We start from the raw sequence: 27,858 nt of genomic DNA, 5'->3' as shown, positions 1-27,858 counted from the left end.
CTGGTTTAGGGCTCACGGTTTGGGATAAAATGAATCACTCTGTCAAGGTTAGGGGAACAAGTTTTTTAGGGGGATACAACAATGATGGTTATGCTTGAAGAAATAAATGTAAAGTGACAGTTTTAAATGGGAAATGAACAGTGGTCCCCTGTGTTAAAAGATGAGGTTTGAAGTCCTGACTTTGCTGCTCACCTGACTTCCTCCTTTGCACTTAATTATTAAAGCTAATAGAGGGCTTTGTCACTTGAGCGTAACCAAGTCATTATATTTTTTTTTCTCATGAGGGCTCAGTTGCTCCTTGTGCCAAAACTGGGAAAATTGTTTTTTATTTTCCAGACCACAACTTAGATCGCTGTCATCAGTGTTGTTATTTGGTTGCAGACAGCTGTTTTTAGCTAAAAAGCTCTGATAAAACCAAGCGCATGCCCAGCACCACATATCAGACAAATGACATTACAGTAAAGATCGGATCAGAGCCGAGAGGAATTTAATTTGTCAGGTGGTCGGAAACACAACTCGGTTATTGCAGGTTTAAAGGGTTATTCATAACAAAGGCTTAAAAGGCCACCTGGCTCTCTTCTGAAGAGCAGTTGTGAACTTTCTGTACTGCAGTAAAGACTTCACTGACACCGTTAACTCAACTCTAAGCTGTTTAATTCAGTACATCAATGTCCGCCTCCTTTTTCTTGCGAAATGCCCTTTCTCAAGAATTGCAACCATTCCGTATTATCAGAATTCTGTAGTTGAGCTCCCTTTAAGGCTGGAGGTTTGGGCAGGATAAGTCACACAAGCCCGATTGGAGGGCAAACAAACCTACCGCGGATGAAATGTTGTGATTTCTCCGACGGCAAGCTGCATTCGTCAAATGTTCTTCAGAAATGCCGCTATGTGCAAAGATGACGAGACAAACCAGTGAAGTGTTTACTAATGATCCGGGATGCCTTTACATGTACATTTCTTTGATTTGTTATGTGCTTGAACAGATTATTTCGAAACATTGAGCATCATGTGCTCCACTGAGCTGTAGCGGGGTTCCAATTATCTGTTCCATCATCTTGTAACAAACAAGCTCAGACAGGGTTCATAGTGAATGTAGTACAAGCTAGGTGTCTCAGTGTCATTTTCTGCATATGTGTGTGTAATTAGGGCAATGTCCAAATCACAGGAATGGCAGCTTTTTGAAAGAAGGTACAATATGTCACAACACACCATTATACATAAAGCACTGTGGTGCTACAGGGAGGCCCTTGCCTACCAATGGCATTCTCCAGACGTAAGCTTCTTTTTTTTGATACAGACTTAAGCAAAACTCATCTTTTGGGTATTTTTATGACTCATATAACAATCAAAATATCTGTCAACATAATCACGATTTGACTTTTTGCATAGAGTTCATCTCTATGAACTAGTTGTTCAGTGATCAACAGCAGCAGTTTCATTATTTATTTTCCAAAGTGTCATTACACCAGTATGAGCTGCATTTTCTCACTCCCTCTTCTTTCAAACAGCGAGCCAACACACATACCGTTGTAGCACCCAGATAACCCTGCCTCCTCTCGCTCTTCTAACTGTGGTCAGAAGTAAACAAACTGTTGTTTGTTGCTGTTGGGCTTAACACACAGGACACAAACCTTGTTATATTTGTTTTTTTTGTTTTGTTTTTTCACAAAAATGCAAAATCTTATGCCCACAATGTTGTGTCAGTTTTGCCCCGTGCTACCGAACATGGCACCGAATATCAATATGTTTCAAGGTATTATTCTGAAGTTTTGAAATTCCAGGATCGTAACAACAATAGTTAACAGTGACCTCAAGTTCTCTGTCAGATTCCGGAGAATAAATTCCACCTTCGATACGTGGCAGGTAGACCAATCCTCCATGACCTCGACTGTGAAAGCAAATTAAGGCATTCCTTCAATCCAAGTGGAAGAGGTTTGAAGATGTTCAGAGAAAATAATTCCAAACTTTGCACATTTCATGCATCTTAATTTTCTCTGCACGGAGAAAGAAACAAAGGGGAGAGAGCTCATTCTGCTTTTTCTGTTTATTTATTAATTCCATTTTCATTTTCTTTATGTTCAGCTTTTCTCTTGTCTGTCACATTTGGCTATTCTACTTTGTACTATTTTGTTCTTTTCTGTTTCCTTTTTCACTCTGATCTACAACAAAGTATCACAGAGGGTAGAAAATAAGCACGCTGTATGAAGAAGTAGCAGTTTATTATTTGGGGCTCAGGCTGAAAAAAATCTAACTGGAGCTCTGGTGTGAACAGTGAGTCATAGCACACTGCTTGTAACAAACCATTGTTAGCTTTTTAAGCTGGTTTTTTTGTCCCCTTTCTCTGTGCTTTCAGGCTCTGAGCTGATGCCTAAGGCTCTGTCCACTCGTATAGTCGGGGGTATCTGGTGGTTCTTTACCTTAATCATCATCTCCTCCTACACAGCCAACTTGGCTGCCTTCCTCACCGTGGAGCGAATGGATGCGCCCATCGACTCAGCGGACGACCTGGCAAAGCAGACCAGGATTGAATACGGGGCAGTGAGGGATGGATCCACCATGACCTTTTTCAAGGTACAACTGGTTTAGAAGGCTCTTAATGAACTTTATCAAAGTCACAAACATATAATCGTTGATATTACTGCTGAGAAGTGCCTGTTCGCTTTTTCTCAAAAGTTCACATGAAGTTGTACATCCTGACAAATGATGTGAAAGTGTTGCAGCAGAGGTCAAATTAAAGCCCCATGCCATTTATAGTGTAATTCCCCATATTAAACACATGAAATCCTTAGTTTGAATATCACATTCTTCAATTAAATGTTTGTCCTCAAGCTGCAAATTTTGGATATTACCTCTCTATATAGACTGATATTAAACAAAGTAATTAATGATTGTAAAATGTTTACTTGATTTATAACTGCCCGTACTATATATGAAACATTAATATTCTCATTTCAAATTAGTTGAAGCTCTGTATTATTCCTGTAATCATAAGTTATGGGTTCAGACTATGGTATGTGTTTGTATTTAAATAGATTATTTATTTATCAGTGTATTTGACAGGGACAGTACATGTAGGCATCGTTACATCTGATTGAAATGCAGCCGATGCAATGTAAGCAGGACTTCTAGCTATAACGTAAATAGCTCAGGTATCTCAGTACCAAATAAAGCAATATTAATATCCACCCACTGGATGCAGTAGTCTCAATAGCGTGTGCTGTTCTGTCTATCTCTGATAGATTTGTTGTTTACTCCTGTCTAGGATTCTGAATGATATTACAAAATATAAATGTGAGTATGAGTCAGTAGTAGAGTACCTTCACTTCCATTAAATCAGGGTCATGAGGGTTCCCTCAGCTGCTCTCCCCAATCATCCTGTATCTTTGCCAAACATCCAGTGAAAAAGAAAAATCCACTTCAGAGTCAGGGGAAAAGGCTACATTTCCTCTAATGAAAGAGGTAAGTATATGATGGGAAGTTGAGAAGATGTGTATTGAGACTACATGTGCTTTGGGTCGTCCGGGTTGAAGTTAAACATATGCCAACTTTTTTTTTTACCTCGTATTATATAATGTATCGCAGCAGCGATGTCCTCAGGCAGGGCTGTCACTTCCTCCGCCCCCCACCGCCACCCACTCCCCTTGCATCCTGGTGGCTCAGCAGGGGTGATCCATGCAGGGCTTTATCCTCCCAGATTGCAGCCAGTGATTACGGCTGCCTGGATAGGAAGGAGCAGGCTGTGTTGATGGCTCGAACAAATTGAATCAGCTGGAGGAGATTAAGACCACAGCTGTCCCATTTTCTCTCACTGAGCAAGAAGAAACACACACATATGTACACCAAAGAAAGATAGATAGTCCTGCACACCCTGCTGTTAAACATAGATGTGTTTATGATTATCGGGAGTATTTAAAGTATTAAAGTACATGTGTTGAGTACTAATGAGTAAAAGTTCTCACCAACTTTTCCTTGGCTCCTCTGGCAGAAATCAAAGATCTCCACCTACGAGAAGATGTGGGCGTTTATGAGCAGCAGGAAGAACACTGCATTGGTTAAGAACAACAGGGAAGGCATCACCCGGGTCCTGACGACGGACTACGCCATGCTGATGGAGTCCACCAGCATCGAGTACATCAGCCAGAGAAACTGTAACCTCACGCAGATCGGAGGTCTCATTGACTCCAAGGGTTACGGAGTGGGAACACCTATTGGTAAGAAGAATAAGATGAAGAGATGAAGCAATGAATACTGTAGGTTTTTAGTTTTTACCGCTGTCTTTGTAGAGTGGAGAATGAAGAGTTGATCAAGAAACACATTCACGCCCAAGACTTTTTAAGTCAAGTAATGAAAAAGAAAACTTGTTGGGAAGAATAATTAGCATTGTATGTTGAGAAAAAATGTTTGGTGTCATCTCAACTTGTTCAGCACAGCAGGGCCCTTCAATGATCAGGTAAACTTTTGTGCATTCAGTGCACACTAACAGTACAGCCTCTGAGTTAACGCAAACAAGCCAAGTACAAACTGCACCAATCACATTCCTCGAGCAGAATATTAAACTGCGCTGAAATACACTTCACAATTGGAGGCTTTGCACCGAGATACACATTTTTATTCAGTTGGAATTAGCATTTTTATTCTTCAAGAGTTCAAGTGCGGCGCTGCTGTCCTGTATCTATCCTCAACAGGCAAATGCTCTTCCATCAGAACAGCCTGCCAGCTGTTGACTGCAAATGTTCATGTAAGGTTTCAGGCCAGTTTTTTGGATCGAGAACTTAAATTGGAAACAAGTCAAACCACTGGGGCGTGTTTGCAGTCAGCACTGCTGGGTCTCTCATGCTTTTTTTTCCTCTCTTTCTCCTCCTGCTGTTGTTAGTCTTTTATTGTTGTAATTTGTCTTGAAATATTCCTCTTGTGAACTGTCTGACTGAGCCCTATTTTTTTTTCTTTTGTTTAGTTTTGTTGAGCACAACCAAAATGCCAAGAACACCTCTCCACACTTACTTAGGTTGCTCACATTCATGCCTTGAAGCTGCCAAGTACAGGGGTACATTTAAATGTTAATTTCTGTAATTACTATGAGACCTGTCTGTCAGTATCTATGATAATTATACAGCATACTTTATATTTATTATATTAAAAACATTATGTCATATCTGCCGCTATGGGTCCTTTAATCATAATAATGAAAGGAAAAGAGATGTAGTTGGAGCAGTATGTAGTTTTGGAGAGATTAAAACTCTAAATTTTAACATTTATAGTATTAATAAGGTTATAACACAAATTCAGAAATATGTATTTTTTTCCATAACTGAATAAACAAGCTGTTCTCAGTGGAGAATAATGTCCCAAGAACACTGTTTGAAGCTAGAAAGGTGGCAGGGTCCGCCAAATATATACAAAACCTAAAACTACATAGTCTACCTTTAAGGTTATTTTCACAATGCAGTGTTTTAGTCATGTTTACCCAACTTACGTTCTCACTCTCTGACTCGGCCCTGGCAGTTACAAGCAACGGTGCAGTAATTCCAAAAAGTTTAAATATGAATTGAATTATATTTAAGAAAAATGTAACATGAAAGCAAAGTCAAAATTTCAAAGGTTGCAAGAATCTCCTCCCAACAGCAGAGGGAGAAGTTGCTCAGCCTGGTGGCCACAGAAACAAAGCACTTCCTGGAGGATTTAAGCAGGAGATCACTGGCAATGCCTTTCACCCTTACATGACTTGAGGGTGGCATACCGGGGGCGAGAGGCATTGCCAATGAACCTCTGTAGTTTGACAGACCCCCGCTCGCTTCAGCTCGCGGCAGCAAGCCAACCTGCCGTCCTGATGAGCTTGTTGATTCTTAGGTCGTCGGCTGCTCTCGCCCCTTCTGCCCCCGAACGCTGCTGTGTGCGATATAATGACTGCCGCAAAAGAATGGAGGGAATGTGTGAAGCACAGAACCACAGTTGAGCAAATGAGCAGGTCCCCCTCAGAAAGTTAAGTCGGCGCCGACCCTTCTCGTGGAGGGGGCGCTGATGTTGCTATTCCAGTCCAGTTTGATGTCGAGCTGCAGGTGGTTCGGTCCACATCATTTGTCTGAATACAGCTTCTTTTTTTTTCCCCCTGTGCTGGTACAAGCTAGTTAAGGGCAGACATGTGAAAGGGAGCGCAAAGAGCAGAGGCACCTGTGATGTGACCTGTTACATACTGTGGCTGATCATCTTGAATCCGTGACACTAATGAGAGCTTCTGCCTGTACGTGTCGATGAGCGTAGTCCGGAGCGGGTCAGGTGAGGTGGCATTAAAAACCCTTTAAAAAATCCTCTATAACTTCAGTATCTTTTGGTTGTTTGGCGGGATGTTGTCAACAACACAGAGACTCTGTACAGGTTCAGGTTTAGGTTAAAGACGTGCTCAACAGCTGATAGCACCCTCAAGCTGGCACCCTCGGGGTAGAAGCAGCTGTGCCTGGGCCGAGCAGAGCTGAGCTGACAAATGAGTCTGTTGGAGGTCGCTGGCGGATCACGGAGGAGAATGCCCTTGAGGAGTCGTCTCCTCGTCAAACCTGTTGAAAGTGGTTTGATTGCTTCAACTTTTTGAACCCGTCCGTCTCGTCTGAACTCTGGTCTACTTCAAGCTGGTGACGGTAGCCCCTCCGACTCTGCACCTCATTTGTGTTGTAGCTTCCCCCCTCTTCGTTTTTCAACAGTCCTCTCCATCAGATGTTTCCGTGTCAGGAAGTTTATTCATGAAGCTTTACTTTGCTAATTAACCTTAGGCTACGGCGGGAAGATGCCACACTTGTGATATCGGTTCAGATTAAAGTAATTCCCAGCTTGTATATCGTATTTTACACACGCTAGGTGATTTTCACTGCAGGGCGTCCCGCAATCAAAACAACGCAAACAAAAGATTGATCACATCTTGACTCAGCATGGGATCATGGGAGTTGTTTTCTTCACTGTTAAACGTCCTCTATCTATGATAAAGATCTATCTTTTTGACTCAGGCAGAAATTTTCTCAGACGAGGTAATGTTTTGAGGTTTTATTCGCCGTACCTTCAGTCATGCTTGCCGACTTCCTTCCCCGTACTGTGACGTAACATCATCTGATGTTTCCCCAGAAGTTATAGCGACGGGTGACCGGATGAAATGCACCTTTACACAACTCAGCAAAGTCAAAGTTCAAGATACATGAAGAGTAATGTTTCTACTGTTAATTCTGATCTTGCAAATGATCCCATTTCACAGTAAAATATGCTTATGGTTCACTTAAACATAACACGTAAACAAACAGAGGGATGCCTCAGCAGTGCTGCCATGTTTTGTCAGAAATCTCACCTCCAAATTCTTTTGGAAAGTTCCCCAAGCAGGGACTTGTTTTCTGAATTTAATTTAGACCCTGTTCTCTACAGAAGACAACGCTTATGAGTTCCTCCTAAGGTTCCTAAGCCCTGTTGCTGCAATGGAAATGCGGCTCAAGTAACAACCCATGAAATTCTTTTGTCAGTACGTGACGTGTCGTCTGTTTGCCCTCTCCCACCCCCAGGTTCTCCATACAGGGATAAAGTGACCATTGCCATCCTCCAGCTGCAGGAGGAAGGGAAGCTACACATGATGAAGGAGAAATGGTGGCGAGGCAATGGCTGTCCGGAAGAGGACAATAAGGAAGCCAACGCTCTGGGCGTTGAAAACATCGGCGGTATCTTCATCGTCTTAGCTGCCGGTCTGGTCCTCTCTGTGTTCGTCGCTATTGGAGAGTTCATCTACAAAGCCCGCAGGAACGCCGACATAGAGGAGGTGAGTGAGGGGAAGTTATTGCTGTTCGTCTGCTGAGTGATCATGACAAATGACTGAATTAAAGGTCATTCCGCTCCGAGGGAGCTGGCAGCTGTAATGAAATCTTGTGCTTTTTGTTCTTTTAATCAAAGGAAGGATGTGGTTTAATTAATTTGTATTGTAAGAAATTAGAATAATCATTGCTCGTTTATTTTCAAACATATTCAGAGACTGAGGACAAGCAATGTTTTATTTTCTCTTTTTAGTTGCTCATTAATATTTTTTAGTGTTTGTTAGATGTCATTTGCTTCATCCAAATTCATTTACACAGAGGCATATTTGCACTTTCTGGATTTATGACTTATCAGTTCCTGCCAGTCCTACACAGTAAACAGTGGGTTCAATGTTGAAAACTAGTGCTGAGTTTGTAGCTCCAAATGACTCGGTTGCGCAACCTAATTCTTTCTCATGTACCCAAAAGTGTGTCACCAGCACTGGATTATGCCTGAACTTACATGTATCCGTTCCTCTTTATAGTGGTTCTTGTGTGATGTTTGCTCGTCAGGCGGCACAAATAAAAAGGGAAATGTACTAATTACTAGTATTTTTTAGGGGAAGCATGTGTTGCGTCTGCCACTTTCCTTTCCACACTATAACGAAAGAGCATCCGCGTGTTGAGTTTCTTTTGTTCTGCCTCGTTTTTGCGTCTTGCATCGCTGTGTTTTTTCTTTTCTCTGTCGCATTTTTGCACTTTTCATTCGTGTATCTGTTTTGATCTCTTCTATGTTTTCCTCCCTTCATCTTTTTTTTTTGTCTCCATGCATGCTTGCGTCAGGCCTTTTGTTTCTTTTACGGGGTGCAGTCCCGCCAGTTCCAGCGGCGCGGCTCCACCTCTTCCTCCGGCACCTCCTTATCTACTGATCTGGAGAGCGGCAGGCTACTGGGGGATGACACAGAGTAGCCCTTGGCAGCACATTTACAAGACATGCACTCCCTAGACGATAGGTTTGTAACCGGGTGTCCCTTCTTTGTGCCCGTGTGTACCTGCACCTGTGTAGGCCAATCCTAATTACCCAAACCATTTGACCCCTCAATACCTACTTCCTTGCAAAAACTTCCTGTTTTCCTACTCTTTTCAAGTTGTGTTCTTAAATCTACTCCTTTTGTCTTAATACCCAGGGTGTTATGTTATCACTGTGTATGTTTCGATATAACAAGCTTGTTTCACAGCACCTCATCTACATGCAGGCAGGTCTGATTCACAAGTGACTGTCCCCACTCATTTGCATGCTCTTATCATTCAGCATGTACGGAGCACTTCCCTGATGAAAGCCTGCAAATACAGACTGAAAAATAGGGAAAACACTCAAGACACCTGGAAAGCTTTTTTAAGTGCAGGTCATTATATAAAATGGTTCAAGACACCTGTGTGTGTCCTTTTGAGTAAAACATTAATACAATTCAGAATAATTTTCGAAATGTGACATTTCAGTCAGTTATAAACACATTTTACTTCTGCTGGTAGTTTTCCAATACAGGCCCACGAGTTTAGCTTCATTCAGAGAAGTCTCAGTGGGCATTTGTGTGTACTTCAGAAGCAGACTTTGAATGCCATGTGGGAAATCAAAAGATAGGAAAAGTTATTTGAATATTTTCCTACTCATTAAGCTCGTTGGTAGACCGGTTTGGTCTGCCGATATGCAGGATAACAGTGATGGAGCAACGTGTCAGGTTAAGACGTCCCCCGACACAGTTCCGCAGCCAAAAGGGAAGTTGTAATTTCATCAATAATTTCCGGCCACTGCAGGATGTTTTAACTGAAGGAAAAAATGATGGATGGGATCGCAGAGGTCTGCAGACTTTCAAGGTCTTCGCTCACACCCCGGAATGACCTTGTTATCTAATTGCAAGATCAATCTCTGTCCGAAGTGTGGGGAAAAACTCAGGGAAAATATTCAGTTTGTTTTCGCGAACTTGAACCACCGCAAGGAGGAGTAAAAATCAGTGCGCAAACGATAAATAAGTAAACCGCTAAATTGATAAATCAGATGCAGTATCAAACAAGGCAAGAGTCAACAATACGTGTGAGTTTTTTTGATCTGCCTGTGTCCAGTAAATCTCACATCTGTACTGGTTATTCTAACGAGATCAAAGCATACATGAATTCAGGGTTTCCAGTATTTACTGTTTTTTGATTTTTTTTTACAGGGAAATTTGTGGAGGTCCGACATATTTAAAGGGCAACATTAATATGTGTTTACCGATCTTGGAAAATACGACTGCATATGTGAAAAAAGTAGTGAAAAGCCTTTTGTGGCTCCAGAGGAAGCTGTATGTGAGCTCACGAATTGCCTCCAGTGATGTTACTCAGCGGGTAAGTTGCACTGTGGGTGATATAAGCAGATATCTCCGGCTCGGCTCTGACAATGTGTTTTTAAACTGTCTACAATATATTATAGTAGTGATGTGTTAGACCAGTGGACTGCTTTTCAAATCTGGTGCCTGTGTTACCCACAATGCAACTTAGCCACTGAGCGACATCACTGGAGGCAGTTCATCAGATTACATGCAGCTTACTTTGGAGACACTAAAGTCTTTATCACACTTTTTCAAATATGCAGTCGAACTCCCCGAGACCAGTAAACACACTGCAATGTGTAAAATTGGTGGAGCTACCCTTAACATTTCTGCATGCAAAATGTCCGGTGAAAATAGTGCAATTTGTAGTACAGTTTGAAATGTAATTTAGAAAATGTAGCTTGCTTGCTGAGCCTCATTGTCAGGTTCGTGAAATACAGATGCTTTGTTGCGAAGCAGAGCATATTTTCTGCCAGAACTTTTGAATCTTCCACAGCCCAAACGGAAACCCTGCTGTTTTTGCTCCTCCGTCTCAGTATTTTAAGTCTGAGGTTGGTACAAGGTTGGTGTTCTGCCGTACTAAGACACTAAGTCTTCCTAGTATTCGTGAGAAACCCTGCAGGAAGCCACGTTTGTTTGAGAGGCCTTAAGCAAAGCCCCGGGACGAAAGGAGCGGAGACCTTCTGTGGTCGTCGGATGTAAAGACCATCGGATGAGTTTGTGCCATGAATGATGATTTGCTCGAAACAAACGTAGCGAGCCCCTCCCCGCTGGAGGAGAGCAAAATAAAAGGCAAATAAACATGATCGAAGATTAATGAGTTCAATGCGATGTATTATTCTGCAGAATCAAATAAGCCCGAGGCTTCTCATCTCAGACGGCCCTCTCTTTGATCATTTCAAATAATTACCATATTATGAATTCATAGCTCCCCGCATTAGGATGTTGCTCAGCAGACATTGTCCTTCATCTCTCATCTGTGTAACTGGATTTTGCGATGAGACACCAGGCACTCCTAGATACGTTTGTAATAAATGTGTCTTTTGTCACTTCTGGTTAGATGCGAGAGCTAACCTGTGGTCATAGGTTGTGAGCTCACACTACAGCTACGGGCAAGCCGAATCAAACATCACTGCCTTAGATTTAAAATTTAATTAACAGAGCTTTCAGTTAATACTGTATCAAGTCATTCCCTCATTGATCCAATTATGAAGCAGCAGTATTTCTTTTACGTTAACACATTCGGTCTTTAAACTCATGGCCAAAGTTCTTGAAGGCTTTATTGGCAGTCAGCTTCGCTGGTGTCCTCACTCCTGGCCTTTAATTCTTTTCTCCCTGGCAGTGCATGTCTTTTAGTGCCGTGATGGAGGAGTTGGGCATCTCCCTGCAGTGTTACAAAGGCATCCGGAGGAGGTCGCGACCCCACAGCGGAGCAAGATCAGCTTGCATCTTCTGTCAACCCAAGCGCACTCCGAAGAGGGAGGGAGCGAGACGCGACTCCAGCACGTGAGCCGTGGTTCCGAAAAGAACTGATGGGACTGAGATCAGAGAGCGCTCGATCGGTCGCTCTCCACTCCTCGGCTGTTTGTTTGTCGACCGGCAAATGACACAAAGTTGTTTCCTCGCCACCCCTGTCTTTAATACTGTATGTGTATGAATTACTCATTAACCGTTATACTGTAGGTGTAGTTTACAAAGTCCTGGCCTTGTATCGACATGACGATGTTTAAGCAGGCGACGACGACGTGAATGGAAGCTCTCCCATAGCATAAACCACCACTGTTCCCTCATGAATCTGCACACTTCATAGATACTCCCATTGTGTATATGTGTGACAACTTCACTGATTTTCAGAGTAAAAGATTTTTTGCATTTTTTAAACCCTTGTCAGATTTGCTGTTTTTGTGTAAGGCTGGCAGTCAGTGTGCGCGCCTGTTCTTCTTTGTGAGCGCACTGGCAGGCGGCAAAGGAGCTTCAGAGCGTATCGCTGAGCCAACGCTGGCCAGTGAAAAGAGATAAGGACCTCTAAAGGAAAGTCAGGAACACACCTGCTGCTTTATACCCCTCGAGCACACACGCCGCAGTTATCACTCCACATACACGCTCGCACAGATAAACACAGATGTTTGTGGTCGTAACGCAGCTGCCTACGCATCAGAGGGAGGGATACGATACAGGGTGGAGGAAAGGACCAAATGGGAAGCGTTCCTTTATATTTTATTATGCGTGACATTCTCAGGAGGTCAAAGACAAAACTTGATTTCCATGTTCCCCATGGGAGTAACGGTGTTTAAATTGTATTTTTTTTCAAGATGTCATTTTGTTTCAGTTTGCAATTCGAATCTGAAAGCCTGAGGGAAGATCCCGTCTCCCTGCAGAGACAGTGGATGTCTGCGTATGTGCACAAAATGGTAAAAACTTCTCTTAAAGTACCTCACAAGTTGTATAACTTACATACCAGCATGTTTAAGTCTCACTGTGGTTTATGATGACATGATCCATTGACACAAATGATAATTTTAACGTAAAACACTGACATTGGAAGTCACTCCAGCCGAAATTCGTCAGACCAGGAAGGTCTGTCTTCTGACGGCAGTGTTTAGAGCACTCTGGCTCTCACCTGCAGGTACTATAATCAGAGTGAGGGACGAATGTGTTCCCAGCAGCTGCAGCAAAATGAACTCTCTTCAGCATGAATGCAGAGAGCAGGGATTAATAATTTCCTTTTGCTGCTTCCTCATATTCCAACCCAGTCACCGGAGTAAATGTTGGGTTTGTTGCAACTGTTCAGTATTTAATTTGTCGTTGTGACAACACTGCTTATGGTTAAGGCACAAAAAACCTGCTCAGTTAGGATGAGAAAAAGATAGCGTTTACGGCTAACTGGTTCTGTCGCCTCAAACAGGATGGGAAATTGTCCTGATGCCTCGTCAGAAACATTGGTTGGAAAATGTCCCAACGTGTCCTAAAGCAGCTCCAGTAGCAATTTGTAACAATTGACATGTGTTAATTAGTTTTTTAGGGTTTTTCTTTTTTTTGTGGATTGGAACGTCACATAAAAAAATTATTTGAAGTTGTTCAATGTCGCTTGAGTGTGGATTTTCCACAACAGTCCAAAGGAACTCGACTTAATTCGTGTTCTCAAATGCCTCTCTGCAGTCCCTCTGCTCTGCTAACAGAGAGCAAGAATAGCTAACATCAGTTTAAAATAAGAAAATTGTCGACCGGCTTTCAGCTGACCACAGACATTCCACAGAGCACCTTTGTAAAACACCCAGTTGTATAACCTTTACAATTGTTGAAACACTGACTTGAACAGCGGTCTCTTCTTGCTTGGAGGCCACCTCCTTCCCCTGCACCTCCAGACACGACCATCATCTCATATTCATGTAATGCGAATGTGATAGAAATGTTGATGTGACACGTATGACAAGTCAGACATGTTAGTGCATCCATGGTTTGCAAAAGTGTAAAATCCCATCCCGTCTATTCTAGCCGCTGGGCTGCCTATCCTCAGGATTGTTTCTGTCCTCTTGGGTAAAAGAAACGTGTCAGAGACGAAGAGTTCACTCATGCTGTTTGTCTCCCCGCCGCCCCTCGCCCAACCCTTTTTTTTAATCTCTTCTCCTCATCACTGCTGTTTTTATTCCTCCCTTTAGCCCTTTAGTCTTGCTGTGCACCTGCAGCGTGTAAGCCTGTTGAAGCAAGCAATTCAGTATTGGGAAACACTGGCATCACTAAAATCACAATCAAGTACAGAATACCATCACTCAGGACACACAAATCGACAAAGAACTGTACTTGTATACGTCAACGTGACCGAGTGCTGGTCAGAAACTAGGTGCAGACGGAAAAAAAAAACTGCTAATGGGGCACCTTTAGCACTAAATCGAGTGTAATTCATCATCAGTAATGTAAAGGCTGACCTCCAGTCCGTAGCTTTCACCAGCTAATGCAGTGACATTTCAAACAGGAAAGAGCAATAAATGGATATAAACACTTTAGTGCAGTAAATTACTCGGGTCAGGGTTTTGTTTTTTTTTTGCCGTTGTTGTAGCATTCCTCTCGGTGGATCGTGTGCACTGGTTTGTGCGCGTCCCTTGGAGAATTGGACCAAGCTTTTCTTAATCTCTCCCTGTAATGAGTTTTCTTCTTTTTTGGTATTCAGATTAATTCTGGGATTGGGCCCCCGTCCAATGTAACGTTTGGTCGCCTCTAATCTCCCTAACCCTATAATTCTTAATCAAAACCAAAGTCAGTACCGGTATTTTATTTATTTATTTATTTTTATCATTATCTAATCCGTCATGAATGAGGCCATGGATTACAACTCCGACCTTGGCATTCCATCCTGCGCCGGGCTGAGCGGGACTCTCCTCCAATCACCAATCACGGCGGCCTCAGCTGACCTCACCTGAACAGTTTTTTGTTTTTTTTTCCTGCTGTTGGACAACGTTTCTGTCTTTGTCTCCTTGTTTGTTTCACCCACAGAAAAACAAACAAAACACATGCTCCCCTCAATTAATCCCAGTTTCACAGAGCCCTGAAATTCAGTGGCGTTGGAGGAGGCGAGGTGAAAGAAAAAAATGGAAGGGGAGATGAGATGAGATGAAGAGATGGCGGCCGTCTGTCTGCGTGTGCCGTCAGTAAGAAGGTCAGAGATTATGATCCATACTTCTGTACCTCTGGCACAGATGAAGGGAAAGACTGAGTGGGGGTAAAATCCAGGGAAAGCTTGATGGAGGGACGGTTCAAAGAGCCTAGTTTTGACAAATTTCACCGCCTTGTTGTAAAAGAAAATCTTGTTTTTTTTTCCACATCCGAGAGCACTTGTGCACATCTCCTAGAGCTCGCGGAATTGTGTTCTTAAACCTCGCATGTAAATACTTCAAAAAAATGTCAAGTCGAGTTCATGTATCGCTTCACATGGCTCTTGACTGTATATAAGATTACAGAGGAGCCGGATCCCGGCTACGGCTCGGGCGTCAACAGACTGGCAGACGAGTGTGAGCGTGACCCATCCATCACGATGAGATGAGCAGTCTCCGGGGCTGATAAGGCAGGTCTGTGTCAACAGCCTGTCAATGAAGACAAACGAGGAGGAGGAGGACTCTTGGAGGTGCGGAGCGTCATTTATCTCTCTCGCTCTCTCTCTGTTTGTCTCTCTGTCTGCTGCCATCTGAAAAGCCCGGCTGTAAATAATTCAGGGGGAAGACTCGTCTCGCCGGCGCGCAGGTGAGGTGGATAGAAAGCCAAACTAATTCCGCCGGAGACCCCGCGGGGGCCCGATGCGCCAGGCTTTCTCGTTCACGTCCTCAGAGGCTTAAGATCAGTTTAGCATTCTCATTATGATGATTCGTAGGCCTATTGTGCATTAAGTCTGCCTGTAAACAGATCAGATGGGAGGCAGATAGCAATGGGGCTTTATCCAAGTTTCAAGTGGAGATTAAATATGTGAATCTGTTTTGTTTTTTTTCTTTCTTCTTCTTCATCAAATCTACACATCATCTACTTTATGTGAACAAAGTCAGGCGCCTTTCAGATCTGTAACAATGGATTATTGAGATTATCTGGTGTTTTTTTTTTTTTTCTCCCAGGGTTCATTTAGTTGAAGAAGCTTGGAAAGGAACTCTTAATCCTTAATTTTATCTGAAAAATGTGGCATGTACGTTGTTCCATTTGACAGGAAGTGAGTTATCCACGGAGCCACATTTATTAAATCAGACTTTTCAATCCATTTTAATCACAAAGTTTGGTTCAGCAGGAGAACAGTAGCGATCTCTAAAAACCCTACTTTGACATGATAAATGATCATAATCCCGCAACAGACGTCCAGATTTGACGAGTGATTTGTTTGCATGTAGGGGGTCAGGAGTTTTGCTTTGTTGATATTTGGCGGACCCCGCCACCTGTCCTGTTTCAAACAGTGAACTGGGGACCTTATTTTCCTTTATTTTCTATTTTCGAAACCTAAATCTTGTCAGCTCCAAAAAAAAAAAAAAAAAAAAATACTCATATACTTCCCAATGCAAAAATTGCCTTTTTCAAGAGACACTTCCTGTCTGGTATTCTATCCAAAACTCTTTACCCACAGTGTCTCGTTTTTAAAAAAAGTAAAGTCTAAATTCCAGCCTGAACAAATAAGATAAGTGAACTATTCAAGTGTCCACCAACCCTCCAAAAAGGTAAACGGACTGGGAGGATGCTCTATTTTTCCTCTGCAGGAGTCTATTACAGCAGATGTTCATTCTGAGCAGCTGCCTCATTGCACAGCTATTGCAAAGCCCAGAGACCATCCCGGCGGCATGACCGTGTCACTCAAAGCCGCCGCGCGAGCTATGGGCATTTTTGCGGGCTCGAGTCATGTCATCCGAGACATTTAATTGGGCCCTGGCCGCCACGGGGGGGGGACACACACAAGCGGGACGGCATTCCTCCACAGCTCTGCGCCCCTGTTGTGTTGCTCTCCGCCGCGTGCGCCGCAGTCCGCGGATGACGTGCCCGCCTGGTGCCCACGCAGAGTTTGAGCCTGCCGGACTGACACATGGGTAGTGGACGCCTCGACCATAGTGGAAAACTTTTTTAAAAAATACTAAAGTAATACACGTGGAGACTCAAGGGGTGGTGGTGGTGGTGGGGGAGTGGTGGTGGACTCTCGGGAGGGATAAGTTGTGCGGCGGCGCACGGAGACGAGCTGCGCCTTTCCCGGAGGACACAGACGACGGTCACCACTGAGGACGTACACTGCTGCGTAAAAAAACAAAAAAAAAAGTTATTCATCGGAGTTTCTTGGCTCGGGTTTGTGCCGCTTCAGGTAACAATGACCTGCTCGCTCACGGTGCATGCATGCGAAGTGCAGCCTCCACCATGGAGCCTATAATAAAGTATTTACGCGTATTTTTATTTTTTTTTTTTCCAAACGATGCATGTTTAGATCACCAAAATGTGACCTTTTAACTTATATTTCTCTCTCTGTGTCTTTTTTAAAGCGCACATTCGTTGCTGTAGAAGGTCACTGAGGCATGTTGTGTGAGACAGAGGGGTTTACCAGGGTTACAGCAGGCAAATGGCCTGATATAAAAAGCCTGTACCTTCGCTGGAGGGCAGGGGGTTTGGTGGGGCGCGCAAAACCCAGACCTCAGAGCCGGTCTGTCAAAGCTCGCTAATTATTTAATCCCACCGCAACTCTCAATGCATGATGAAACCGGTGGCACTGTGTGTGTGTGTGTGTGTGTGTGTGTGATCACAGGACTCCAACGCTGGTGAGGTTTCATCACGTGTTTTTATCAAAGGGTGTGCAGGCTCTTTCATTCCAGTGGCGCGATACACCTGCTGAGTTCAGTGCTCAGCTTCCTTCTCTGATTAAAGTCGCAATAAAGGGACTTGGTTGGAATGATTTAAAGAAAAATAATTAAAAAATCACTTTTAGCCTTAAGTGTCAGCAGGTAAAGGTCAGCGATCAATCGTTTAGCCCTTTAAAATATAATAAAACAGGAAACGTTGAAAAAGAAATGGAGAAGAAATTCAATTTCAGAATTTTTATGTTTGCAGCATCAGTGAGGTAATGATACAAACTCACCATCGTTCATTTCCTCCGTAACTGAACAAACAAGCTGTTCTCGGAGGAAAATCAGGTCTTCGGAAAACTGTTTGAAGCTATAGAGAGGTGGCAGGGTCCGCCACGCTTAAACAAAGTAAAATAGCCTTAAGGTCGGTTTGTTCATTCGGTCATGAGAACAAAGACAGTTTGTTTATTTAGACCTTTGATTAGGCATTAAAACAAGGGAATGGATCTCTTTCTCTTCACCAACATAGTGCACCTTTAAAGTGACCTCCTCGCATCACTCTGTCCATTCTGAAAGGCAGAAACTGTCTTGTGTTTTCGGTCAAACCGCCGCCCCCCATCTTTCACGAGATCCCTTTTGACTGTGCTGACGGCTCTGTTTTGTTTCTGTGTGGCCCCCCTGCGAAGGGATAAATGATCACCTCAACCAGAAGAGTGTCTCCTGATAAATCCGAAGTAAGGATCGCCTTCAGCCTCGACGATGCATCAGGTAAACGTCTGCTCATGCGCCCGCTTCACACACACACCTGTGTTCCAGCATCCCCTCGCCCCCCAAAACCATTGTAACAGCTTATTTCGAGTTCCTCACCTGCTCGTTTAACACCCCAGTCTCGCTGCGTTTTCCACCCCCCCGCACCCTATCACTTTAACTGTGTTCATTCTTGTGCCGTGGCAGGGGGACAGGTGCATCCTCTATTTCTGTTGGAGCGCAGCATATTAAAAAAAGGACGACCGCACATGCACGGACACAGCTGTGGTTGCACAATCGGACAGACCTTTTTTTGGGGCCCCGGCATTAATTAGCTCTCAAACAGACTGAGTCCGCCCTACCTACGGTGCTCGGTACTGTCGGTCAGGATGTTTTACTGCAGTGGGGCCAGGCACTGGGACAGCAGCTGCAGCCATGCAATGGCAGAGTCAGGTTTCCCCACCCCCCCCACCCACACACACACACACACACACACACCAATACTAACAGTGTCCCACTGCCTGATTCACTCTTCAGCTTTTAGAACACTGGCCTATATTTATAAGCAGTAAACACTTCTAGTCCCACTCCATCCACCGCTGATCCCCCCTTGTCTTTCTCCCAGGAAGTGAGATGAGAAGGGCTGACACTCAAATCCCACTCTGAGCAGGGAGTCGTTGAAGTCGACGTGACGACACAGCCTCTCACTAAACTATTTTATTTTTTTGTTTGTTTCTTGATCGTTCACATCTCTGATTCCTTTCCCCTTCGCCTGCCAGTGACGAGTAGTCTGGTTCTAGGGCTGTAGAATTAATTTTAGTGGCTGAGCTGTTTGGGGGAAAAAAAAAAAATCCCACCCCAGCCTCCAAAATACTCCCCGGACGATCATGTTGTCGTCTCTTTGAACTCGTGTTTCCCAGCAGGGGGAGACTGAGACCTGCGCTCTGTCTGGGGATCATCCTCTAGGCCCCTCATGACTTCATGCCAAGCATAGTTATAACCCCACACTGTGTCAATCCCAAGCATGAGAACTGTATTTATTCCACATCATAATTGGCCCCATGGCTGCAGGCAGGGCCCGCTAATACTCCTGCTTTTAGAAAGTTGCATCATCCCAGGATTCTCCACATGTGTTCCACAACTCCAGCGGGACATTGCTGGCGAGGCAGACGCTGGTGCAGACAACCTGTCTGTTTTTGTCTGTCTGTCTGTCTGTCTGTCTGTCTGTCTGGCTGGCTGCCTGTCTCAATCCCCTCTCTGTGCGTACATCTGGCCCGTCTGTCCTTTCTGCCCACTCTGTTTGTCCGGCTGCTCGGTGCTCCTGTCCCGCGCGTCTCTCAGCCTGACAGCTCATTACTGCCGCACAATAAGAGGACATGGCTCATTTAAAAGCAAAGCACTCTGTTGCTATGTGGTGTCATATAAGAGGGCCCTGTAGGGTTTCATTCGGGGCCATTTTATGAGGCGGAGCAAGGCATTAAAGCAACTGGCTGTAGGACACATAACTTGGCTGTGCATCAAGGACAGTATTTATGTAAAACGTTAGTCAGATTCACATTGTGCTTCAACAGCAGTGGTGGGGCAGAGCTCATAAATGCAGCACCTTTTTGTCATCAATCCCAAATGGAAGAGTTTTTTAGTATTTTCAAAGCAATTGCAACATGCAGTGGTTTCACCACACGATCTCCCACAGGTTTCTGATTTCTTAGAGTACTTCAATGAGTGAAGGAAGGAAGTCAATCTGATAAACAAGTGCTTATGTGTACTTTTCCAGTACCACTATTAATGCATAAATCCCTACATTTCAGAGGGTACTATTGTAATTTTTACTCCCCTACATTAATATGACAGCTGCAGACACTTGTCAATGGCGCATTAAAGAGACAATATCTAGGAATCTCAGTTGAAAGCATTTAACAATCAAGTAGAATGATCAACAGAATGTGATTAAATGTCAAGTTCTACCACTTGTTCTACTGAGGTGAGCGTGCTAACACAGCTAGCTCCAGCCATCCCCGGTCCAGGGCGCTTGTGCTAGCAGTGTAAACACTGAACTCTCACCTGGTCCGCGGGCTTCCAGCTCGAATCGCTAGCTGCATGGCTAACTGAGCTAGCTGGTTATGAGCGGCTACAGTTCACTGCCACACCCCTTTTTGTTTTGCACATGAGTTTAAAGGGAGGCCAATTCTTACACATTGCACCTTTAAGATATTATACAGAACAATAGTGATTATCTTACATAAAGGAAACATACTGTTTGCCTTGGATAAATCGTCAGCAGTGATGCAAAACCATTAAACTAATAAATTGTCTGCATCCTTAATAAGTATACAATATTGTGTTTTCATATGTCAAAGGCTCTCATTTATTGTAGCTCAACATGTAATACATTTTTCAAATAACCAGTTGCTAATGATAACAATGTGTTCTGTTTCAATAGATGTAAAAGATGTGGAGGACTGCCCCCAGACTTTCCCGGATCTTGAGCAGCGATTACAGGTATACTGTGCTTTCCATCACATTACCCAGAACACACACCTCGTATCAGTGGCAGAGCAATGACCAGAGAGGAGAGGTAGAATATTTAAGAGAAGACAAAGACAATGAATAATGTTATATCCTTACTTTTGAATGAAAAATAAAGGAATTTGCTGGGCATGTTTCAGAGAAAGAGTGGATCAAAAATGAACCTCACTATAGAATAAATCCTGCAGTAGATTTGACAAAATAACACAGGCTGGTTTTTTTTAATTAGAATTGTATGTGACTTTTCTACTAAAGCTCTCTCACGTTGCTGTGGATGCTGAATCTATACACTGTACTGTATAAATCAGTGTGTTTCTTTTTTTTCAACTCACTGTGTCTGCTCGCTCTGCTTCGGGTGCTGTCATTGAATTATCCTTCAACGAGTGCCAGTCTCAGGGTCAAATAAAGTGCACGCTGGTGTAGAGTATCAAATGAGAACCGTAGTGGCAGGCCAATGAATGGTACACCTTACATGCACTGAACTAGAGGCTGGCATGGTTTTTTTTTTTTCCCCACAAAATTATCAAGTTGAATTTATAGAACTGCAAACTTTGGAGTTTTGGCAAATCTTTATTTCTGGTGTCAGACATGCCAATATTGTGCCGCTAGTCTCACTTGTCTTACTAGTCTCACTCATCTTTTCCGCTTTTTTTATTATTATTATTTTTATGTAATATGTCGTTGTTTTGCTGAATATGCGGCCTCCCTCACAGGCCTCTCTCTCTGACCTCTTGCAGCCCGTGCCCCCCTGTGTGTCTCTGAGAGAGAGCGTCCAGGTGTACAAGGAACACTGCAGGATGGCGAGGGAGTTCCACCAGGTCAAACACGACATCGCCGTGCTCGAGGACCGCAAGTGAGTCACCACAAACAAACTATATATTGCACCACACGTATAAGCCATTGAAGAGTTGCTTAATGGGCTTATTGTTGTTGAAACTGTTCGGGTTATAGGTGTTAAACCACTAGTGTTTTATTTCTGAGTTACAATGACTTAATTGAGAGTTATTTTGGACACTGTTAAAACTTGTAGCTATGTGTTTTTTTACGTAACAAAGTACGTCTATTCTTGTACTACTGCCAACTTTATTAATGCCCCAGAGGTTGTAGAATACGTCAGGGAGTATAGGGATTAAGATTGCAGGGATTTGTGCTTAATATAGAGCCAATGTGCTACTTATATGCATGCTGATGAAGCAACTAGTTGTGTTCCGCTAATCTGAAGCGTTCCTGCTGTAAAAAAAGGCTTTTTGACGTGTTTGTAAATCCACTGACTTGTACACTGTTTGGTGACATGGGTCCAACAAGAGCCAGCGGTAATGTAAAGGTAACAATACCACAAATACCACGGATCAAAAGTGGGAAGTAATAAAGTCCAAATATGCTTCCAGTGAAGTGTTTGTTATGCAGAATGGCCCGATTCAGAATTATGTATATTATAGTGCAAGGTTGTAATTATTGATTCATCGCTTTGCACATCTTTTTTAATGAGCCAAGAGACGGACCAATAACCTAAAGGCTGCAAGCAAAGTCCTTTTTTGGCCAACGTTGCAAATGGTAAAGGTGGCAAAAATTTCAGCTACTGAATGTATTTTGCATACTTTTTATACATATATATATATATATATATATATATATATATATATATATATATATATATATATACTTTTTTTCATTGTAGTTTATTTTCAGTTCATAAGACAAGAGAGAGACAGAGAGGAGACAGAGAGTAGTAAATAAAAAGTTATTGTAACATTGTACAGTGGAGCCTGGGAGCCAAAAATGTTTAATTATGAAGATGCCTCCCCTGTATAAATAACAATATTCATACTTCAGGGTATTAAAACTAAGCAATTCACGATAGATTAAAAAAAGAACAATTTACATAGAGGTAAGTTATTAATCATGAAATGAATCTGAAGTGAATAGTAACTTATAGATGGGGTGATGTAAAAACGTACAATATTTCCCTCTGAGTTGTATTCCAACACACATAGAAAGTAGAATGAAACAGAAATACTCAAGTGTAGCACCTCAAAATCCCATTTAAGTGCAGTATGTGACCTTATGTACTTGGTTACTTTCCACCGCTGAGGAGAAGAAATGCTCTTGTGAGACTGCAAAGCGCCGAGGAACCCAAACGTCCACCAGATGGCACATGCTAATAGCTTCCACACAGCGCTCAGCCCCTGATCTACTGAGAGCAGTTTCCTCATGGTGATACATGAGCAGCTGGTAGCATATGACTTTTAAAAAAAAAAAAAGATTATAAATACTTTTGCGTTAAAAAGACGAGATCAAGCATCGAGTGTATCGGTGAAGGTCACGCTGGTTTCTTTGTTTTGCCTCTGGGATGGATATTGCACTAACTGCAGCTGTGTCAGGTGTAAGCGTGTGAGATCTACTGTATGCCTTAATGCACATATCTATTGTATAAGCTTTCACATAAGTGGGGTTGTATAAAACACACACACACACACACACACACACACACACACACACACACACACACACACACACACACACACACACACACACACAGTGCGCTCTGTCCCTTGTGCCCTCGGCAGCTGTGGGGAGTCTTAGCGGAGGGATTTTCAAGGCCCTTGCCATTACCCCCACCACCACCACACCTACACACACACACGCACTGACACGCACACACACAACCTACACCACTTGGCAGGTCCTAAATAGAGAACAGCGGGCAGACTGATGGGATGAGTGTAGCCTTGAGTTTAGATAAGAACACGATGAGTCAGGCTGGTTGAAACTCTTGGTTCTCTCTTTTCATGCTGACACTCATGCCAACGTCTGCTCACGCACTCACACACACACACACGCGCACGCACACACGCACACGCGCACACACGCACATACAAACACACGTACACGCTGTGAATTGATACACAACTTGATATTAGTGAAGACAATGCCATTCTGCTTTTTTCTCTGACGGTTAAAATATAACGTGGTTATGACTGACTGATACTGATCTGAGCGCTGCATTTATTCCTGTGGGGGAGTGTTTTCACATTTTTATTTTTTTTTTCAGATGTGCAACAACACAATGAACATTTGGTTACTTCCCATATGGGGAAGATTACAGTCAGAATGACTGGATCGTTTCAGACATACAGTTGAGTGTTGCAAGGATGACAACGGGAACAACACTTTGACACACTGCAGAGGGATTTTCCAAACTTCACCCAGTCTGCTTTTGGTCACTATCAAAATGTACAAGCTGCACTACAGTTACCTCATATGTATTCCACATTTAAACTCCAATAGCTGTTAAACCTGTTACTGACACCATCATTACACAAACAGAAGAAATACCCCCATTGTTAAATAGTTCCAAAAACAAACAGTCATGTCCTTATTATGTAGAGTTACTTTTTGTAACCAGGGTACAAAGGTATATATCTGGTTTCTCTGGTTTCTAGATGAATTCTGTGGACTGAGAAAGGTCTCTTCCTCTTTTTCTCTCTGTCAGACAAACACACATAAACCCAGCCACCCCTGCATGCATGTTTCAACTTGCGTCTGCAAAAAGGAAAAAGAAAGTAATGGCTCCGCATCACTAATCTGTGATAAGTACGATTGTAAAATCATGTATTTCAGTAAACTCGTGGCTTTCCTGTGTGTGGGGTTTATTAAGTAAATCATAAAATATGATGTGCTAATAACCTGGGATGGAATTAGCAGGGATATTTGAAAGCTCAAAATATATTGTGGTCGTGGAGAGTCACACGTCTGTGCCCGGTTTAATTTGGACGAAAGGACTTAAAATAATTAGTCGGGTTAAAATTATTCAGAAGAGCCGACTGTCACTTACAGATAATTTTGGACTCAAGTTCAGTTAATTTATATAAACAGACATCTTACTTTAGTCATTTTAACATAAATTGATTAATGTCACTACATGTTAACTCAAACAGAAGTGGCTTTATTTAATAAATGCACACATGTAAGCCTCTAAAGCACTTATTCACCATTTCACCTTTACAGTAAGAACAACATGTGGGTTTATTTCCCATTTGTCTTTGTTTGGTTTTTACAGGATTTAAAGGGTTATTTGTGATCTGAATACAAACAGAAGAGTAGCTCCACTAACAACATTTTTTACACTTGTGACTCATATCACACTTGAAATAATAGACTGGTCTATGAACAAACGGACAAATCCTAGACAAAAAGTCAATTGAAATGATTTGCTTCCTCATATTTGTTGAAATCCCACGCGAAAAAAGTACCTATGACATGCATGTGCGGATTCAGCTGAAATTGATAATAATCCGCAATGGCACCCTGTAGAGCTCATACCGCCATCAAGGCCCAACAGACCACTTTAATTTATCAAAATCAATTAAAACATATTTAAACTGGGCACCGGATTCTGATGTTTTTATTACGATCTGCAGTTTATTAAAGCTCCGCAAGGGGCCTGTATCATAGAATGGAGACTCCTTTTTTCCTTGTTGATGCTGCTGTTATGTGACTTGGCACTTCACTGTAGTGATTCAACACTGACTGTCACACACTCTCCGGGGCCATTGACACACACATTGTACATGCGTACTCTGCCTCTCAAAGTCCAAGGGCTGATCTCGTCCCAGAGAGTGAAGTCGGGTCATGCCGTCCAAACCAGAGCCGGAGTCCTTCGCGGTGTTGCAGCTTTATAGGGAAAAATAGTTTGGATGGGAATAAATGTTGTTAGTTGAAACAAATGACTTTGTTTTTCCGTCTTCTCTGCTTGATCAGATCTGCCACAAAAAAAGCCATCTAGCTTACATAGCCACAAACAGATGCATGACATCATCGCCATGCATCTTGCAAAAAGAAAAAAAACAGCATTGAAAATATGCTGTTGACGTTTCGCTCACTTCCAAAGCAGATGCACTCACTGATCAGATCAAGATCTTCATGACAGGCGGTGGTGGGAACACTCCACAGGGGCCGCCAAAACCAATCCCCCCAAAAAAAGTTCCTTATAGCTGCTTTGAATCTTAACAGAAGAAGCAGATAACAAATGATGGACTTCAATCTCACCTAAATCATTTATACTTTAGGGAGACCATGAATCTGCCTGTTTCTATAGCTAATAGACCTGAATTTGACTGCACACACATAGACCACTGTAAGTGCCTTTATTAGCTATTGACTTTGTAGTGAGTTCCAAATATCAACACAACAATTTGTGCTGAGGGTCATGATTATTATACTGTGTTATAGGCCCGGCAAATGCCTTCTTTACGTCGTCTACAGTTAGTTTTGTTTCACAACAGTATCAGTATTGTTTCTCCAGCTCAACCCTTCCTGTAATTTTGCATTGTTCCGATGTTGACTGTAGTTCCTTTTGCTTCCTCCCACTCACTCGAAACAAGATAGCTGGAGAATCTAAACCGCTCACAGGTATGAATGTGCATCGGCTTCTCTATGAACCAGGAACCTGTTGCGGGTGTTCCTCTGCCTCCGGCAAAGTGTTAGCCTGGCACAGTCTCCAACTTTTCATGTCAGATGATAAAGATGGTGAAGCAAGCAAACGAACAAAACAAAAATGAGTAAGAAATAGCAAATGATAAGATATGCAAAATGAGGAGATCATGATAGACAACGAGAGCGGATCAGTTATTCATAGATTGTAGAAACGCACTTTACATTTCCTGCACTTTCATCTGTTTTATTTATTTATTTTTTTTAAAAAGAATGAATCTTAAAATATGCACCTGCTTCTCTAATCTCTATTGCACTCATCTACTCAGGCGTAAATTGCTGGCAGAGCTTGTGGAGGACGAGAAGGTCGCCGTGGAGATCGCCCGTCTGGAGGAGGAGTTCCGGCGTCTAACGGAGGAGAACCGCACCCTGGTCACCGTCCACAACGAGCGCGCTCAGCAGCTGGAGAGCCTCTGCTTGACCGACCGGACGAGGCAGGACTCCTCGTGACCTCTGACCTCCGCGGAACCTGAGACCTCCGAAAACGTCCAGCTGACGCCCAGTCGAGTTAAAGGCTCATTCTGCACAGCAACAGTCAGTGAATCAGCTAATTACACAGAGGGGCGCCCTGTTTGTTCAAGCCTGAGTCATTCAGTCGAACCACAGACGGACTGTCGTCATCATTGTGAGGTTGTTGTAGAGATTCTACTGAGCTATGACACATCAGCCCCTTGTCTGGGTGCTGTTTGGTTATTATTCTGTGATCTTGCAGAGCCTTCCTGCAACACCTCATGGCACACTATTTACACAATGTCAGCTGCTGTCAGTGTGATCCGTCTCAGGTCCTGTGGAGACTCAGATCTTGTACCTGAGGTCTGCGGAGGTGGTTGGAGATGATGTGGTCCAAATGTTGTGTGTACGTGTCCCTGCCCCCCCCCCCTCCCTCCCCCACTCTGCCACCCACAGCACTTGCCCGACAAAGTTCCTGTTATGATAATAAAATAATAAAAAAAAAAGGAAATGAGATGAGATGAGTGTTTAAGACAGCGTCAGGCGATGGGGGAGTTAAGACCCATTTGTGAGATAATCCTTTTCACAATAAGTATCTGTTAGGGTTGTACATTTTTTTTTTTTTTTTTTGATGTGTCACCCACCTGTCGAAGGGGAAGTACTCTACAAGATAAACTGTTGCTTAATTGTCTTCGTCTATTAATAAAACGCGTTTTATTTTACTGCCAGCATCAGTTCCTTAATTTCATTTCTCCAAGCCGCTGCAGTTGTGTTTGCCGTGTGCTTTATGTTATGACCACATTGCCAGCATTTACGTGGAAAAGGGAACTAGATTCTTTTTCTTTCCTTTTTTTTTCATGAGGGAGATTAGCTCATTCTGGAATTATGAAACAGTCACCTGATTGGTCAGTTAGACTCCGGCAGGCTTCCCTCTTCCCCCTTCTCAATCATGTGACATTAAATACAGTGCCTTGCACTTGCTGCCTGGCCTCTTCAGCTTTTTAAGTTACCCAAAATTTTAGTGCTACTCTGTTTTTGTGGCAGTATTAATGTGCCTCTAGAATCATCCGATCACAGACGGGTGTGTTTGGTGGATACTCGCGCAGCCCATAACAGCTGCTGACACCTCAAAGGCCACCAAAAAAGGATGTAGAATGTAAAATTCACAATGGATAAACATTCAGCTGTATCAAATGCGTTGGTACTGTTTTACAGCTATTGACTTTTTGTCCCCTT

General features: G+C 43.0%; 2 protein-coding genes across 11 annotated transcripts in view; both read left to right on the top strand.

Annotated features, from left to right (window-relative positions):
- grik1a (glutamate receptor, ionotropic, kainate 1a) overlaps nucleotides 1-18,162 on the top strand; it is a 42,878-nt gene extending 24,716 nt beyond the window's left edge. For 3 of the 5 annotated variants that reach the window (XM_037120492.1, XM_037120494.1, XM_037120493.1), the window contains exons 13-16: nucleotides 2,354-2,571; nucleotides 3,986-4,211; nucleotides 7,533-7,783; nucleotides 11,463-12,019. In XM_037120492.1, the coding sequence (XP_036976387.1) occupies nucleotides 2,354-2,571; nucleotides 3,986-4,211; nucleotides 7,533-7,783; nucleotides 11,463-11,630 (863 nt within the window). In that variant the 3' untranslated portion in view covers nucleotides 11,631-12,019. Of the gene's footprint in view, nucleotides 1-2,353; nucleotides 2,572-3,985; nucleotides 4,212-7,532; nucleotides 7,784-11,462; nucleotides 12,021-18,092 lie in introns of those variants that run through there. The other 2 variants (XM_037120496.1, XM_037120495.1) reach the window with 2 other exon arrangements.
- map3k7cl (map3k7 C-terminal like) lies at nucleotides 7,729-27,339 on the top strand. Of its 6 annotated transcripts, none has more exons than XM_037120500.1 (5): nucleotides 7,729-7,783; nucleotides 18,093-18,174; nucleotides 20,594-20,652; nucleotides 21,393-21,532; nucleotides 26,442-27,339. In XM_037120500.1, exons 2-5 carry the CDS (start codon nucleotides 18,099-18,101, stop codon nucleotides 26,620-26,622), a joined length of 456 nt encoding a protein of 151 aa, XP_036976395.1. In that variant the 5' UTR covers nucleotides 7,729-7,783; nucleotides 18,093-18,098; the 3' UTR covers nucleotides 26,623-27,339. The 6 variants fall into 6 exon arrangements, with proteins under 6 accessions (XP_036976395.1, XP_036976397.1, XP_036976396.1 ...); XM_037120502.1 differs by lacking the exon at nucleotides 7,729-7,783 and adding an exon at nucleotides 15,337-15,355; XM_037120501.1 differs by lacking the exon at nucleotides 7,729-7,783 and adding an exon at nucleotides 16,000-16,717.
- Nucleotides 27,340-27,858: the final 519 nt, after the last annotated feature.

Source organism: Acanthopagrus latus, chromosome 13, assembly GCF_904848185.1.
Source record: "Acanthopagrus latus isolate v.2019 chromosome 13, fAcaLat1.1, whole genome shotgun sequence".
Taxonomy (NCBI): domain Eukaryota; kingdom Metazoa; phylum Chordata; class Actinopteri; order Spariformes; family Sparidae; genus Acanthopagrus; species Acanthopagrus latus.
This window is presented reverse-complemented; position numbering and strand designations above follow the sequence as displayed.